The sequence below is a fragment of the Lontra canadensis genome, unplaced genomic scaffold (genome assembly GCF_010015895.1).
Source record: "Lontra canadensis isolate GAN:19392208 unplaced genomic scaffold, GSC_riverotter_1.0 scaffold1, whole genome shotgun sequence".
Classification (NCBI taxonomy): Eukaryota; Metazoa; Chordata; class Mammalia; order Carnivora; family Mustelidae; genus Lontra; species Lontra canadensis.
The window spans coordinates 95360235-95379071 of NW_022630995.1; the positions used below are offsets into that span (position 1 = coordinate 95360235).

The window sequence follows — 18837 nt, forward strand, 5'->3', positions numbered from 1 at the left end:
ATCTCAGAGGTTTTGGACCGTCATGTTTTCATTTTCATTTGTTTCCATGTAATTTTTAAAATTTCTTCTTTGAGTTCTTGCTTCACTCATCCACTGTTTGGTAGCATGTTATTTAACCTTCACGTATTTGTGGTCTTTCCAGACTTTTTCTTGTGGTTGATTTCTAGGTTTATAGCACTGTGTCCAAAAAAGATGCATGATATGAAGGTCACTGCTATTTAAAGGGGCCTGAATTAGAGGAAACTAGTAACTAGAAGGGACCTTAGAAATCTTTTGGTTCTTTCTCATCCATTCTCTGTAATCTGTGTGCAGCATCTGAAATTGCTGACCACCTTCTTCTTTTAGAAACTGTTGCTACTTACGTATCTATGATACTGAACTTTCTAATTCTAAGTGAAGTTCCCTGGATTACTGAATGACAGACATATATAGCTTTGTAGCTAAAATACAGAAGTGAATAAAAGCTGACCCATGTATCCAAGAGGCTTAGGATCTAATGGGGGTAGATACACAGGTAAATTAACAACTACATTAACAACTCAGCACACTCTGAGTGGCATATGTTTAAATGAGGGGCATCAAAAATCAGATGGAGGAGGAATTAGCCAGGCCCCAAGTAGTGAGAAAAAATGTTTCAGGGAGTAGCAGGCACCAAAAGCAAGGGGGAATGAAAAGAGCAAGATACATTTAAGAAACATACTCATTAATTCTGTGAACAAGTATTTATTGCCTACATACTACATATTAGGCATATAACTTAGAGCTGAGTGTTCAATGGTCAGCAAAAACAAGCATGGGCTGCTTCCTTTACATTGAAAGCAGAAAACAGATATTAATTAATCACACTATTTTAGGTATCATAAAAACCTGAAGAAGTAGTCAAAAGAAAAGGAAGATGATTCCATGATAGTATGAGGACTTATCCCCTGAGAGTAGGAGGTGGTTTGGAAGGACTTCTGTGAGAAATAATCCTTAAGCTGGCATCTAAAGATGAGAGAAGTTACATAAGTAAAAAGAGAAGAAATGGATTCAAGGAAGAATGTGACACAGATGAGGGCCATCCCTCCCCCAAAAGGAAGGCAAGGAATAGATAATGCAAAGCCTTGAAACCTAGTTAAAGATTTCAGTGTTTATTCTAAAAGTACAATAAGCCACTAAAGAATTTTAAGTTGTGTTTGCATTATGGATTTGCATGAGATTACTGTGACTCCAAAATACGGGACCAACTGAAAGAGGTCAAGAATAGATGTGGGTACATGTGGGTAGGCTACTCACTCAGTCAACAAATATTTATTTAGTGCCTAATACTGGCAAGCACTATTGCTACACTGGATTCATAAGAATAAACAAAAGTTTCTGACCTCATGAAATTTATACCATATTAAAGGGGAACAGACAACAAACAGTTACAAAGTCATGGAGTGGTAAGTGCTATGACGAACTAAAGCAGTGTCAGAAAGTGATGAATGAGGAAGAGTGCTATTTTAACAGAGGTTATTGGAAATCTAAGCAAGCTATGAGTACAGCTTGGACTAATGTGGCAGGGGTGAGAGAAATGGGCAGGCTGAAAAACTAGAAGGTACAAAAAAAAATCTGGTTTTGGGGATAGACTAAGAAATGTGGGAACAGAGTTAAAAGATGCTCCTAGATTAGTGACGACATGCACGCTATGCTTTAAGGAAAGTATAGTACAAGAAGAGTCTAATTCAGTTTTGAATGACTCCAACATTTAATGACTGAAGTGATGAAAAAGAACATTCACAGAAGATAGGGAAGACAGATCAATTTAAATCCACTACCCAGGGAGGCAGATAGAAAATATGGTAAGTATGAAATTACAGGAGTGAAGCGAGAGCCAACAGCAATAAATGCAGCTAAAAAATCACATACAATAAGGATTACTAATATCCACTGGATTATGATGGCTGTTTTGATGTTATGCTGGTAGTGGGCAACAACATCAGCAGTAGCAGGGATAATGAACGTTAGCTTGCCTTGAAGACTGAGTAAGGGGCGCCTGGGTGGCTCAGTGGATTAAAGCTTCTGCCTTTGGCTTAGGTCATGATCTTAGGGTCCCGGAATTGAGCCCTGCATCAGGCTCTCTGCTCAGCAGGGAGCCTGCTTCCCTTCCTCTCTCTCTCTACCTGCCTCTCTGCCTACTTGTGATCTCTGTCAAATAAATAAAATCTTTAAAAAAAAAAGAAACAAGAGAAGAATGTTTAAAAAAAAAAAAAAAGACTGAGTAAGAAGTGAGCAAATGGAGATACCAAGACAATTCTTTAGTTTGTTAAAGGGAAAGCAAGGTTTAGTGTTTCTTTTTGGTTTTCAGATTAGAAAGACATCAGCTCAAAAAGGTATCAGCAAGAGGGTGGAGCTACAAATACAAAGAAGATGAAAGGATCTGTACGAAGGCGGGGAAGATGTAGAAGCTGGAAAGATGTAGATGCCATTCAGAACCTTAACAACCTGGATTTGGAGGGTGATTGAAAGGGAGGAGTTTAACATGATTCTCAGGTTCCTGGTTTAGGTGACTATACATTGTTTACCATTCACAAGGTAGGGCACAAAGTAGCAGAAATGGTTGGTGCTTTACGAAAGAAAAAAAATGAGGAAAGGCCCATGAGAAGGAAAGAAAGATGATGATGGCTTTGTAAACTGATTTTGATACCCAAATGGAAATACTGAGTGGGCAATATGATATTTCAGAGCTAACACTGAGATGACCAGGCTCATTAGTATGCACATAATAGGTAAAGACATGTGTTTTCATGCCATTGCCCAGGAAAAGTACATTAAAGAAGAAAAAAATATATTAAGGAAGAATAGAGTAAGGTTCAGAACACAGCTCTGGGAAGTCTTTAAGGTAAAATACAGAATACTCAGAAAATTCATATCCATTTAAATCTATTACAGTTTTCCTTCCTAATTTCTGAAATTTCAAAAGAAACATCTTAAACTTGTATATTTTTCAAAGCTGACAAAGATGTAGAAAAGTAAACTGAATCTCTTAATAATGACACTACTGATTACCATTTTAGCAACATATATTATGATAAAATATTAAATGCTCACTGGTACTCTATATGATTTTTTAAAGTAAATCAACATTAAACTGGTAGGTTTTATGTTTAACTCTGTGAATGAGTGACATTTTTGCCAAAGTTAGACAAACATCTAAAAGAAAAAGAAGGATAAGAGAAAACTCTGTTTTCTAAATCTTCCAAGTTCAAAAATAATACTCTCTGGCTATTCATTCAACAAACATGAGACACTGAGAGTAGAAGGCAATAAAGATAAAGCATAGTCCCTGACCTTGAGGAGCTCTTAACCGTCTACCAAGGAAGATACTAAAAGTCAGTGAACTATGGTCCATGGGCCAAATCTGGCCCAATGCCTGTTTCTGAAAGGCAAAGTTTTATTGTAACAGTTACATGCATTTGTTTATATATTGCCTGTGTTTTTGAACTAATACAGCAAAGTACAGCAGTTGCAACAAAGCTTCAACCTTATGGCCTGCAAAGCCTAAAATATATATTATCTGTCTCATTACAGAAAAAGCTTGCCAATCTGTTATATAAAACAGATTTAAGCCTATAAAAAATATTATTTCCTCAGGGAGATAATATTGTCTCAGGGGGCTAGAGCGGGTTTCATAGAAAAAGCAATGCGCAATGGATAAGTTAAAGCTCACGAAGAATAGGAAATGAAGAAATATCACAAAGGCAAGGATGAGAGAACATTGTATTTTAGGAAAAGAGGAATGCGTATAGCCCATCTAGTCTATAGCATATTGGGGATACGGCAAGTGAAAGAATGGCAGAGAATACTTTGACTGATCTTTCCTGCTTATGCTGCCAAGTTCATGTGAACACAAAGTAAAATCTACAATTTTAAATGGAATACTCCAAGACAAATATAATCAGAAAACACAATTAGTAAATGGTAAAATGGATATGGTTATCTTGTCAGGAGTTAGTCAGTCAGTCTGTCTGTCTATCTATCTATCTATCTATCTATTTATTTATTTATTTAGAGAGACCATGCATGTAGAGGGTGGGGGGACAGATTGAGAGGGAGATAAAGAATCTGATGGGGCTCAATCCCACAACCCTGAGATCATGACCTGAGCCAAAATTAAGAGTCAGATGCCCTTGTCAGGAGTTTATTTTTGTCAGGAGTTTATTTTTGATACTCTCTATGAAGGTATCATTTATCAAAAAAGTTAAGATATTAAGGTTTATGAATGAGTTAAGTTTTTTGAAATTAGAATAGATTCATTGTTTTCTTTTCAATGTTATTCTCACTGATTTGTATTCTGAAATGATTTTCTGAAGGAGAGAACAAAAGAGTGAGATTACACTCTTCACCCCCAAACGCAGAAGCTGCATAAAATCCGGAGCATACAAATGGATGTTATGTTGCACATCTGAATGCCAAGGAACTTATCATCTGTCACAGAAGGAAAAAAAGACTGAGCAAGTTACCTACAGGAAATGGGACACAGACAAAGTGGCTTAAGCACTTTAAGCACCAATACCACATATTGGATGGTATGATCCAATATGGGTTTTAGAAAGCCTAACTCCAATGACAGAAAGGGAAGATGGGACTGAAGTATGAGAGAAACAAGAGCGGAGAACAGTTAAGAATGGGAAACCTGGTGATCTGAAAGACAAGGTTTAAGGCACAAATACCAACAAAGGAAATGGGTTCAGTATGTATTAAGGAGAGACGAACTTAGCAGATAAGAGAGGGGTACAGGACAATGAAGTTGAGTTAGTAGCTTGGAAAACTATGAATGTAGCTGGTAAGGGAATGAGAGAATACATGAAGCAGAGGAAGAAGAAATCTTGGGGGAGAGAAATACCTATTCTAGATATTTCTTAGGTATTTTAGATAGGTTGATTTGAGGAGCCTTCATATATCCAAATGTATCCAGTGTATTCAGTTGGCAACTGAAAATATAGTGCTGAACCTTTGAAAGGAGGTCTGTTTATTTATTTAAAGAGGGAGAAGCAGGCTTGCCCAGTGCAAGGAGTCCACTGCAGGGCTCAATCCCCCAGGACCCTGGGATCATGACCTGAGCCAAAGGCAGACGTTTATCGACTGAGCCACCCAGGTGCCTCAAGAGGTTTGTTTAGAAGAAATGAGATTTGGAAGTCACGGTAGTTGAAATCATAGGAATGGATAAAATTTCTTCAGGCTTGGGTATACGTGTGAAGAGAACTAAATAAAGCGAAGACAGGACAGAAAAATGTTGTATTTAATAGGCAGATAGAGTAAGAACTAGTCAGGAGATAAACAGGAAAATAATAAAAGTAATGTTGCCAAGGTCAAGTGCATGGTTTCAAGAAAAGAACAGTTTTACCACACAGAATAAAGTCAAATTTTTCAGAAGTATGCACACATTACCTATAAAATAAAAAGCCACAAGCCATTAGAAGTTAAGGGTAAAGGCTCTGAATTCAGAGTGACCTGGAATCAATCCCAGTTCAGCTGTCTTGAGCAAGGTAAACTTTTCAGTTTTTAATCTATGATCTATGTAATAGTACTTATCTTCCTCACAGGATTGTGGTGAGGAATAAATGAGATAATGTAAAGTACTTATAACAGAGCCAGCACATACAGGAAGTAATTGGATGTTGGCAGCTATTACTAAAATATTTCTTACCAGGAAAGAAAAGAGCAAATCACCGCAAACTACCGCCTGAAGGCAACTTTGCTACTGGAGCCAAAAAGCCAACAAATGTTAATATCAAGGATACAAGACATGATCATACATTTATATAAAACTATAGTACATTTTAACTGGAACCACTGTGTGGAATTATATGGCAAGATAAAAATGAGAAAATATAACAAAACATAAATGGGTCTTCAGTTTGAGAAAAAAAACCACCAAAATTATCTATACAAGATTTCTAGTACTGCCCAAGAACCAACCAGTAGGTGGAGCCCTCTAGACCATGTTGGTAAACAAAACCTGTAGTAGAAAAGGATGACTCCTTAGGATGTCTAAATCTTACTGCTTAAAGATATTTAACTCCCTCTGCTTTAATCCCCAGATAATTTTATTAGTAGAAAGGTTTCTGACATATCTCAATACTGATATTAATATTTTGACTATTGACAGATATTCTAGAATATAAAATCTAGAATTCTCTTATATTTTATAAACTGAAACATTAGTAATTCTGGTTTTGAAACTGGATAGTGAAAACTGAGTGATCTGACTTTAGAGATGCCTTTGAGAAATCTGTCAGGCTAAGGCCCTATATCATAAAGCACCCTTGTGATGTCCAGCTTAAAACAGTCTAAGAAAGCCCAGGATTATAATACCTGTGGCCACTATAGTGATAAATATAATAAATCAGATCAAGTCTTTGTGATCACCCCTCAATATTTTGCCCTTAGATAAACTATTAGTTAACTCTCTAGACGTACACTTAAAAGAAAATCAGAATTCCCAGGTGATTAAAAAAGAAAAAGAAAAGCAACTAAAGTGAGGTAAAGATTAACTTTATTCTGTAAATAACAATGAACTATATCCACCTGTCTCTGCTTGCTTACTGGAAGCTACTAAAACAATATGAAAAGTAATGTAAAACAGTAAGTTATTCAGAATATTCAAGTAAAGAAACTGTCTACACCTATGTTTATGGACTGAAATAAACAGTAGCAACATCACCATTATAAGGTTTTAGATGACAGTGCCCACACCCACAGACATGCACTGCTTCAACAAGATTTGTTTGTTCAAGTTTTGCCCATAACAGAAGAATACAGATCCAACTATTATATTTTTATGGCATATCTACAGACAATTAACACACTAATTCACTGATCTCTCCCTATGCTGCCAACCTCACCTGCTCGGGGAATAAAATCTACAATTTTAATGCTACCCTCTAAGGAAAACTTAGTTTGTCAAATCACAAAGAAAGAACAAAACAAAAATCCCAGATACCCCATTGTATTCAAAAATCAAAAACAAGTGATTTTTGTCTACCCAATTAGAGTATAAGACCTGATTTCCACAATTAGAATTGAATATGCTACAACACAACTACAAATAAAATATTAACAAAGCCAGAGACTTTGTGGCATCTCGTCCTTAGGCAAACCTATTTAAGCATACTTGACTACACAGGTGCACATGCACACAAAAATTAGAAGTAAATTAGATGATTCTCTCTGATATGATAAAAACAGCTGTCATGTTCCCCTTTGACAGTAATAGCCCTTAAGTCAGGGAAATCAAAATACTAAGCTAGGCACAAAAATCTTTAATTCCTTACTTCTCCATTCAGGGATACTTAATATACAATTTTGGCTACTTTGTATGAGAGAGGTGACTCAATGAACGCAACGAATCTGTGCCTGATGAACCAATGAGTGAATCATATATAAAATCTGTATCACCAAAAGATCCAGATTATAAATCGTGTGGCTCCAGTGTATGTATTCTGAACACCTTATGACCTGCTAATGTTGGTTAAATGAGGGAGATCAGAAAATTTAGCAATCTGTTCTATAAAGTGCAGTCTTATTCCGTACAGAAAGTGGCTTCGTTCAGATTTTTGATTCTAAGTTTGAATTCCTGGGAAATATTTTACAACAAAGCCAACTTCAAAGGAATTTGTTCAATTTCTTTCAATACCCTAAGAAATAATAATAAAAAAAAAACAACACAAAAAATGGATTATGAAATTCTATTATCTTATGGATGGTGTGTTTTACATATACCAGTTTTAATAAAGAGAAGTAAGGTTCAGAAGGACTGTTATTTCTCTAGGTATACAGGGCTTATGGGTAGCACTCAGAGTACAGCATTCCTCTGGAAATAACCAAAATATTAATATGGAAAAGCTACACACTGCTTCTCTTATTATCAATACTAAGAATCCGAAAGCCCACTGGAATCCCAGCAATTCGGCAAGTCTTCGCACATTGTCAAAGAGTTATTCAATGTCTGGAACCTTACTTATTTGACTACAGCATCCCAATGCCTTTTACTAAAATTCCCTCTGAGGCTCAACTTTTTGGAGCCAGATTCTCAGCGGCTCCATCAGCGCAAAGGGAGGGTCAAATACAGAGCTACAACCCTGGGCATCAAGCCCAAACTCAACGTAGGGTGTGTCCGGGTTGTTGTGGAGCCCGTTCCACTGCCCCTTCGTGGGAAAGGCTCATGCTTCCCAGAGGTGATGCCCTCCATGGCTCTTACCCCGCGTGACAGCGCAATTGGAGGGAGTCTTGCAGGAGGCGGCAAGAGCGACGCCCGCCCCTTTTTCTAGCTTTCCCTGGGAGGCCCCCCTCGACCAGGGCCTCCACTCTATGACCACCAGCTCGACGCCCGTTAGGTGGTGAGGGCAGAGGGGCTCCCGGCCTACTCTAAGCCGTCGCAGTTTAGACAGTGAAGAGGGTTCCCCGCAAGGGCCGAAAGGGAGGAGCCAGAAGGAGCCCGGCCCTTCCCCCAGCGGGCTTACCCTCCACCGCCTCCTACACGTTGCAGCCGCCCCGCTTCCTTGCGGAGGAGACCGAAGCACTGCGTCCAGCAGCAGTTCCCCATCGCATGCCGCCCAGGCGCCGCTTCTCCTCCTCCTCCCTCTCAAAGCCCACACTCAGGCCCGGCAGCCGCATCCGCGCGGCACGAGCCGAATGAGGCTTCGGGGACCAAGGGCGGGCCAGCAGGAGCGCGACGGCGTGAGGGGCTGAGGTGACAGGAGGGACAGGCACTCGGAACAAAGGCAGCGGTTACTCCACGGGCCACCGAGTCGCTGCCGCTTGAGGGAGGAGTGTGAGGCTGCGGAATTTGGACTCCCTCGCCGTCCTCATGGCCCCTCGCTCGCCTCGGGACCCCAATCTAGCTAAAGTGACCGCCTCCAGCCCCTGAAAGAAGCCAGTCCGCGCGCGTCGCGCGCCCAGACCCCGCCCTCCCGTGCGCCCGGGCCGACGCCTCGCGGCAGGCGCTGCCACACCCCCGGCCTCTCCCGGGCCCCAATAGGGCGCGCTCCCTTTGCGGCCCCGCCTCCTCCGGCCACTGGTTCTTACGTCACTTCCACAAGCTCCTCAGAATCAGTTCTACCTTGCGGTTAGTCCAATTCCTGGTTGCATTTGTTTCGTTGGACCTTGACCGGACTAGCAACCTCCTTTTCTCCTAGCATTTCCCGCCACTGGCTCCCGACTATTTCCGTGTGTCGCAACGGTCAAGGCTCAAGCTTCGAACTTTGTACCAAAGCCTTGTGAGCGGCTTACTTAGAGCCCAAGGCCGGGAGTCATCGGGTATGAGAAGGGGCACTTATTTGTGTAGTGTGTGCTTAGGTTTTGTTAATACCGCACCGTAAGTGTCAAGGGACTGATTGACGTTTTGAACGCACCCCCACATTTTTCTCTTCCGGTCTCTACTTTGCGTTTCTATCTCTGTATTGTCAGTATTGTAAAGAAACTTTTTAATGGCGGCCTACTGGCATCTTTTTTTGTTTTGTTTTGTTTAAAATCAAACCTTCGAATAATTTCGGATAGGTGGTTGTAGTCCAGAGGAAGTAAAAGGCTAGAGTTTTTCAGCGACACCAGCCTTTCCGATCCAAGCGTGCTGCAGGGAACTGTAGTAGATGGGAAGAGATAGCTACTCAGACGCGGCTTGGTTTACATACTCAAGTGCTCCTGTAAAGCTCGATTTTTGTAGTTGGCCTTAAAATCGAGTATAAGGGGGAACAATCGGATATAAGGGGTGGCTTAATAAGCGCCTAGTCCTTTGGATAAAATGCTTTTTAAAAAAAAAAACTGTGTCTTTTTATAACCAGTTGAAATTTAACCTAGGACAGTTGTTACATTTTAGAAAATTGTTATTCATGAAAAAATGTTCTTGAGCTAGTCATTTTCTTGTTTCCTGAAATCTAGGCCCAACTGGATTTCAGTCTTAGCACTGCTACAAAAATAATTTTGACCTTATTTGGGTCTTAGTCGTTTTTGGAACCAAGTGCATAAGGATGTTTAGCCCGGTAGTCTGCAATCAATGGATGTTAGTGAAATGACTGAATAACTTCATAAATAGCAGCTATATTTTCTATCCCTTCTTCAGCCCCTAAAGTCAAGCAAATATATTCTGAAATAATCTTTAAAATTCAACTATAAAGCTATAAAGAAAGCTGTGGAATACTATTCAACAACAAAAAGCACATACTATTGGTATAACACACATAGTAAATAAATGTGCCGGAAATTATATAGAATTGAAAAGCCAGTCTGAAAAGCTTTCACATTGTATAATTCCATTTATGTAACATTCCAGAAATGACAAAATTATGCAAACAGTGAGTAGATTACATGATTGCCAGGGGTCAGAGAGTAAGGAGTGGAATCTTGTGATGGAAAACATGTATCTGGGTTGTGTCAAAGTCAGTATCTTCTTTGTGATATTACATTACAGTTTTGCAAGATGTTACCATTGGGGAAAACTGGGTAAAGGGTATATGTGGTGATTTCTCTATTATTTTTCACAATTGCATGGGATACCACAATCATGGACACTTGATGGATACTTTTTGCTATAGGCATTCTTATAAACCTCTGTTAAAAGTAGATCTATGTGAATGATCCTCAGAATCAGTACAAATGATTAAAACATTTAAAATTGACTTAATTAGTAAAAAAACTGACTTCACTAATCAAAGCAATGCAAATTAAAACACAAAGAGAAGTCATTGTTCACTTGTCAGGTCAACAAAAATTTACAAATAAAATGTTCAGTTTTTGCAAGGGGACAATGAAATATTCTGAACTGGGGCTAGTGAAACTCATTCTGAAAAATCATTTGGAAATAACTTGTCAAGAGCCAGAAACAAACTTAATGCTCAATAATTTGAAAGATGGTTAAATTTGCTGGTATGGTCTTATAATATTACATAACCATCTGAAATATATTTTGGAAAAACTCTAATAGCCTGGCAAAATGCTGCTGAATAATGTTGAAAATCAGGATAGAAAGTTATATATTGTGTGTTCCAAATCATGTTTAAAACAAAGCATATACATTCTTAAATACACATATACTTTCTTTCTTAAATATATTCCTAGGGGAAAATAAAAGTTAGTTGGTAAATAACAATACTAATAATATTATATCAAGAATGTGGATTTGGGGGGTGCCTGTGTGGCTCAGGGGGTTAAGCCTCTGCCTTCAGCTCAGGTAATGATCTCAGGGTCCTGGGATGGAGCCCCGCATTGGGCTCTGCTCAGCAGGGAGCCTGCCTCCCTCCCTCTCTCTGCCTGCCTCTCTGCCTACTTGTGATTTCTGTCTGTCAAATAAATAAATAAAATCTTAAAAAAAAAAAAAGAATGTGGATTTGGGGAGATTCTTTTTTTGTATTGTCTCAATTTTTTTTAAATGATCAGAAAAAAAATTTTTTTTAATCTGGCCTATCAGCAGGAAAGATTAATTGATAGCCAGCTTAATTAAATTTTATAACAAATGTAGACATTTAGAAAGTGATTAGGATATAAATGTGGGTGGATTCTAATAAATTGAGTTGAGCTACTTAACATTTTTCTGGAAATAAATTATGAAGCTAATATAGGCTGTTTCTGAAATTTATTATGCAATTTTTTTTTTTTTTTACCAAGTTTGACATCAAGAATCTTATCTTCACTGCAATGTAGCTTTAAAAGATTGTAAACATTCAGTTGAATGATCTGCTATTAGTTAAGCAGAATTAGCAGGGAGAAACCCTATAAGTGGAAGGGATGTTTGTAAAGCAGATGAGAAAGAGGACCTCTAGAGGAATTTCGTGATTTTCCCAGAGTCACACACTGAATCAAAGGTATAAGATGAAGAAAACACAGGTCTCCGGACAACAAGGCTTGTTGTGCTTCTGCCATGGCCCAGTATTGTGTCACCAATCCCACATTTGGACATAGTTATGAAATCATTAAAGACAATAGTCAAGTATATTCCGGAAGGATATATTCATGGCTAGCGCGTTCATATCTATGGCAGTTTGCCAGGTAGACTATTCAATTTGCCAGTAGGAGACACAGAGCTTATCTACAGTGATGGCTACTTAATAATCAGCTTGCTAGAGACCCTACCTACCCACCTTCCCGGTAGCAGGACCTTTTCCTTCCCCATGCCTTGCAAAATTCCTTTCCCTTTAGGGATTTATTCTGAAGTCAAATGAAGAGTTTTTCTCATGAATACTCTGAAGTCAGTCAGCATGCAATCTTTACCTCTACTTGTCTTCTGGATTATGTGGTTCCAAATATGAATCTCTTTTTGCTCAGAATTCTTCTGTTGGCTACTAATCACTTTTTGTTGTCTTGAGATCCGTTGCTACAATCATGTTTTTTCTCAGGATTAGGAGGTTCTTCAAAGGGAAGAATTCTGTGCTCTCCATTACCACATTGGTCCAAGAATGGACATGAATTCATTCTTTTTTTTTTAAATGCTTTGATTTTTTAAAAATATTTTATTTATATATTTGACAGAGATCACAAGTAGGCAGAGAGGCAGGCAGAAGGTGGGGGGGGGGAGCAGGCTCCCCACTAAGCAGGGAGCCTGATGTGGGGCTCAATCCCAGGACCCTGGGATCATGACTGAGCCAAAGGCAGGGGCTTTAACCCAATGAGCCACCCAGGGGCCCCTAAATTCTTTCTTTTAATTCGTGGAGCAGGATACTAGATACAATGGCTATAACATATATAGATAATGAGATAATAAAATTTACCTGTTGAGTTTGTTGTCAGGATAAATGATTATTTAATCAAAAGCTTAGCATAATATTAAAAACCATTGCTTAGTATAATATGATTATACTATAATTTCCATAATGTACTGTATATACCATACTAGAATTACCTATAATACCCTAAGTATAATATAAATATTAGCTGTTTTTTTTATTGTCCTCAGATTGAAGGAGATGTCATCAATAAGTTATTTTTTGTAGCTGTATCTCTAGCTTCCTATGAAAAACATGAAGTTTTAAAAAATTCTATATCTTCGACATGCACTCAGGCATACTCTACACCACTTTATGAAGTCAGGTTCTAAGAAAGTGTGGCCTACAGGGAGGAAAGAATTCTCCATCTCTCAGGCATTGTCTGTCCCATGATCTGCCTCTTTTCAGGATGATTGAATGTAAGATTATTCACTGATTTATGGGGAGACCTCACCCCCTGCCAACTAGAAGTATTGGCCTTGGAAACACAAATAGAACATTCTCTTCATACTATAATAATCCAGTATCATTATGGTTCCTAACGTCTTATATATTAAGTCTTAAGTAATATGTGAAAGAACTATAGTCCAGTCCAGGTTTGACTTGATCCAGAATTGCCTAGTTCTTTTGTACATATTTATGTACATTATAAAGTGAAACTTTAGGTGCACTAAGGCTGGCTGGCTGCAGTAACTAAGTGGTAAACCATGGCTCAACGACAAACATAATTCCGTAAGAATAACACTTTGCAAGCACATCATAGCTAAATTTCATATGTAAAAACCAAATATTTCTCCAAAAAAAAAAAAAAAAAGTCCCAAGTGAACTAACTATGCCTATAATGCAAACCTTTGTGTTGTTATGCAGAGTGGTTTAGCTCTTTAAAAATTGCTGCTCTCAAATGCCTTTATTTCTGCAATGGTCTTTTACTTTACATTTGAATAACTAAATAGCTCAATGGAACATTTAAGTGATTTTTCCAAGAACAAAGATATGCAAAGATGTGCTTAAAGAGAAAAGGGAAAGTCAAGAGGAAATTACTTAATTTCTTGGCTGAATCACCAGTGCCCCATTTCTTCTGACTTTAGGGTATGTGATGAGCTTCATTAGCTGGTCGTGTCTCTGAGTACAATGCACATTAAGTGATTTGCTTCCCTTTTTGCTCACCGTACATTTACCTTTCACAAACAGAAGAACTAATAAGAATAGTTATATAATTCATACAGAGTTCTTCCACTGAGCAGAATTTGTTCCAGATCTCTTTTGCCTGGTCAGAAACTGAGCTAGTAATTTGAACAAGGAACATTGGAAGTTAATTAAATAGATAAATGGTGGTTAGTGCTAGAAGGAAACAGGTGTAACTACTTCTAGGAGCAGCCATCAACCTGGGACTGAGTAAAAGTAAACAGAAGAGGATTTTAGACATTTAGAGGACAGCCCTACAAGGTACATATTCAGACCTCTGAAAAGACTGTGGATGCCATAGAAATTGCTCTGCCATTATGGTCATGGAAAAGCTAGATGGAAGTTATCTGCCTGTGAGCCCACCTCTGTGGACCTGGGGGCACTTACCACTGGAGCAGGAGGGCTGGGGCCACTGTGGTAAATACTGCCAGGACTCCTTGCTGCTGATCCATTTGCCATCATATGGAGAACAAAGTAGCAAAAAAAGAATTAAGTTGCTTTTTCAAATCTTGTACTGTCCCTTCAGTACCCCCATTGGAAGATCGCAACATAGCACCTGCTGGCAAAAGAGAAAAGTATTTTGCTGAGTCCAGTTCTAGCCTTGGAAAGTAGGGCTAGGAAGGGTAGGAGACAGGAAGCAAATTTGTTATTATTGTTGTGATCTGAGTTAGAAAAAAAAATACTCTTTTTCTGTTAAGGAATTGGGATTTACAATAATCTAAGTCCAATTAACATAAGAAATTAACATAAGAAGTGGTTTTTAGGTATTGATACTTTAGATTTGTTGTAAAGCAAAAACATTCACTGGAGGAGAGAAGGGGGCACACATACTTTCCATCTAGCTTGCACAGGATTTCTATAGATAAAAAACAGCACTGAAAATGAGCCTGCAATCACATATTACAAACAAACTACCATGGTACAAAGCAGACGCATGGAATAGCAGAGAAAAAGAAAAAAAAAAAAACATGGGTTTTATAGACCAAATATAAACAAGCAGTCAGACACTATAAAATAAGCATGTTTAAGATAGTTAATGTCATAAAAAGGAAAACAAGGAAATATGAAAGAAAAGTTAATTAAAATAAAGCAACTAATAGAAATAGGAAAAAAAAAAGACACTGAAATTAAACATTAATGATTCCTGCTTCCAATTAAAATATAGGACGTGAAAGGCACATGGTAACAAAAACATTAACAAAATTAAAATCATTTTTTATGAGATCAGCAAAGTACAATAAACAGAAGAATGCCTAAATGAACTAATACTCAGGAAGAAATGAGATATTCATAAATGAACAAATTCATACTTGGGAGTAGGCAGCTAATCAAAATATGGGCAGTTGAAGAATTGGGCCACCAAAGATGGAGATCAGGAAAAAACAACTAAGCTTTAGACAGCAGTATGGGTTTGTGGGAGACACTGAAATCTGGAGGTAGACTATAGCAGATTGAGTTTTCAAAATGGCCTCAACCATATATTCCATCCTACATTCTCTTTTCTACAATGTGACATTGACATCCTCCCATCAAGTAGTAGTGTCCATGATCCCTCTTGAATCTGGTCAGGTTTCAACAATGGTGGAAACAATTGTGACTTTTGAGGCTGAATCATAAAGGTGATACAGTTCTCTCTGACCTTCTTGGGACACATGATTTTGCAACCTTGAGTGCAATGTAAGGAGTCCATGTGTGATATGATGTGTGGGGATGGTCTGGTCATCCCAAGTGGAGTTCCCAGGCAATAGTTGATACCAACCAGCAGGCCTGTAATTAGACCATCTCAAGATAATTCTTGTTCCTTGCCATTGAGTTACCTCCAGCCAGGTCCACATAATAATTTTTATTTTTTTAAATTTCAAGTAGGCTCCATACCCACTGCGGAGCTCAACATGGGGCTAGAACTTCCGGTCCTGAAATAAAGACCTGAGCAGAGATCAAGAATCAGACACTTAACTGACTGAGCCACCCAGGCACCCCCATAATAAACTATTTTTATCTCAAATATTACTTTTTTTTTAAGACTTTATTTATTTGAGAGAGAGAAAGAGCAGATTGGGGGGAGAGGCAGAGGGAGAGAGACAGGCAGACTCCCTGATGAGCAGGGAGTCAGACGCAGGGCTCAATCCCAGGACCCTAGGATCATGACCTATGCTGAAGGCAGTTGGTTAACTGACTGAGCCAGCCAGGCACCGCTCAAGTATTATCATTTTGTTTCAACTGAAATATCTTCATTTCAAATGTTTAAACTGTTAAATTTAGTGTAATAGATAACCAGAATAAGCTCCAGATTTGAAAATAAATTATTTTGAAAATTCTCTCTCCACATGCCACTCACATCCAGATATTGCCAAGAAAGCTGCATTGGAGGAAAGGCTGGACAACCAGAATAAACTGTACATTTCTCTGCATCCTTGTAATGTTTGGATTATGAATCCTGCTGGAGTTGAATCTGAAGATGAGCCAAAATTACCTGAAAGTAACCTGACCTACTCCGAGCTCAAATACTTAAAAAAAAAAAAATTATCATCAAAGACTAATAACAGTTGAGTTTAAGAATATATATATGGCTTGACTGTCTGCAACATGACTCTTGGAAGGATCTGAATTATCATTCTTACCCTACCTGAGGAAAGGGCTTACGCTCTGGGAAGAATCAAAACAGAACAAAAATGATGCTTTAGCTTCACTGTTGTTTTACATATAATCTCTATAAATCAGTTTTTTAACAGGCATGAAAATAAAAATGGAACCCATAATCAAGAAAAAGACAACAATCAAAGTAGACCTAGAGAAGATAACCCGTTTATTAGACTTTATAGAGAACTTTAGTACAACCACTATAAATACTGAAAGCGTATATCAGAAAATATGGATGTTATAGGTTAAATATGTGGTATTTCAGGAAAGAAGCAGAAACAGCAGGAAGAAGCAAACAAATTTTAGAACTTAAAATTTTTTTGAAAAATGCAATATCAGAAATAAAAAATTATCAGTGCCTGGGTGGCTCAGTCGATTAAGCATCTGCCTTCGGCTTAGGTCGTAGTCCCAGAGTCCTGGGATCAAGCCCCACATGGGGCTCCTTGCTCAGCTGGGAGCCTACTTCTCCCCTGCCTCAGTTCCCCCTGCTTGTGCTTGCTCTCTGTCTCTCTTGCTCACTCTCACTGTCAAATAAATAAAAATCTTAAAAAAAAATTATCAGTTGGGTTTAACAGCGGGTTTGATAGAAGAAGTGGTTATCGAATTTGAAAACAGTTCAGTTGAAATTAATCCAGAGAGAAAAAGGGTTGAAAAAAAACATCAGCATCAACAGCTTATGAGATAATATCAAGTGGTCCAACATACTTGTGTGCTTTAAGTTCCAAAAGGGGTAGAAAGAGAGAATTGGATAGAGAAAGTATTTGAAGAACAAATAATGGCAAAAGAAAAAAAAATTATTTATTTTGACAAAAAGCAAAACAAAATAAAAACCAAACATGGACTCCTAAATCTCAATAAATCCTCAAAGTGAAAAATAAGAATTTACACCTAGGCATATCATAGTAAAATTGTGGAAAACAAAAGATAAAGAGCAAATCTCCAAAAAAAAAAAAAAAATCTTGGGGAAAAAGAATACATTATAGGGAACAACAATAAGAACTCCGCCTGACCTCCCCTTAGAATAAATGCAAGCCAAAGGAATGATATTTTTAAAAGACAGAAAGAAAAAGAGAAAGAGAAAGAAAACAATTGTCAACATAAAACATTAAGGGAAAATAACTTTCAGAAATGAAGGCAAAATAAGGATATTTTCTGATAAATACTGAGAGAATTCAATATAAGAGATTTCTACTACAAAAAAAAAAAGTGCTAAAGGGGTTCATTCCCATGGTAGGGTTTACTCTACAAGTGCTGGGCCTTGCAGATTTGTTCTTTTTCCTTCTGGACAAGAAGCCTTTGCCACAGCCATGTTACGACAGATCATTGGTCAAGCCAAGGAACGTCTGAGCTTGATCCCCCTTTTAGTATTTATTGGGGCAGGAGGTACTAAAGCAGTGCTGTAGTCTTGTGACTGGCATTGTTCAATCCAGACGTTAGTCGGGATAGGAAGAATAACCCAGAACTCTGGAACAAACTGCATCCCAGTGATCAACACAAGTTCTGCTCAGTGAATGTAGGTTACAGAAAACTGAAGAAAGAAGGTCCAGATTTCTCAATGAAACGTTTCTGTATAAAGCTGCTTAGACTGAAGATATTCCAGAAGGCATCCACACAGTTTTCCACTTACCCAGAAAATATTTCCCCTTTAAATGCATGAAATCATGTTGGTGTATTGTGTTGGGATTTACACTGAATAATAAATATCTGAAACTTGATATGGGTCACTATTTCATGCTGAAAATCTGCTCTGAACTTTATAACAAGGGTATAGGAAATAAACCTAGAATTTAAGGGGAAAATGCTAGAAGAAGCTCATCAGGCTGCATGAAAATGAAACCAAATTGATGCTCATATTTACAAAAAAGAATGGCGAGGGCTGGAAATATAGATAAATATAAATACTATTTTATTTTAATTTTTAAAAGGATGGTTGACCTTATAAAACAAAAATTAAAAAATAACAATGTATTATAGGAGTTGTAGCATAAGAAGTGAAATATATAACAGTAACACAAAGGAAGGGAGAAGTTAAATGGAAATGTGTAGTTGTAAGATTCTTCCCTTAATGGAAACATGGTTTAATATAATTCCAGGATAGTCTATGGTTAATGAAGGATGCATATAATAATCTATAAAGCAGGATTTCTTAATCTGAGCTTTATTATCATGTTGGGCCAGATAATCTTTGTCCCGGAGGCCTATCCTATCCATTTTAAGATATTTAGCAGCATCCCTAGCCTCTACTTACTAGATCATTTGTACCCATTATTCCAAATGTGATAACCAAAATTTATTC

The 18837-nt window shown here is 38.0% G+C and overlaps 2 protein-coding genes across 3 annotated transcripts in view; one reads left to right on the forward strand and one right to left on the reverse strand.

The window, feature by feature from the left end:
- The window catches only part of AP1AR (adaptor related protein complex 1 associated regulatory protein), a 39178-nt gene extending 30240 nt beyond the window's left edge, over positions 1 to 8938 (reverse strand). Inside the window, exon 1 of one of the 2 annotated variants that reach the window (XM_032859693.1) lies at positions 8487 to 8938. In XM_032859693.1, coding sequence (XP_032715584.1) covers positions 8487 to 8569 — 83 coding nt within the window. In that variant the 5' untranslated portion in view covers positions 8570 to 8938. The remainder of the gene's footprint in view (positions 1 to 8486) is intronic. The other variant, XM_032859684.1, reaches the window with a different exon arrangement.
- Positions 8939 to 17848: 8910 nt separating this feature from the next.
- LOC116876118 (cytochrome c oxidase subunit NDUFA4-like) lies at positions 17849 to 18223 on the forward strand. Its single transcript, XM_032872160.1, is given in 2 exon segments — positions 17849 to 17939; positions 17942 to 18223. Coding segments are annotated over 2 exon segments (348 nt in total). The 3' UTR covers positions 18199 to 18223.
- Positions 18224 to 18837: the final 614 nt, after the last annotated feature.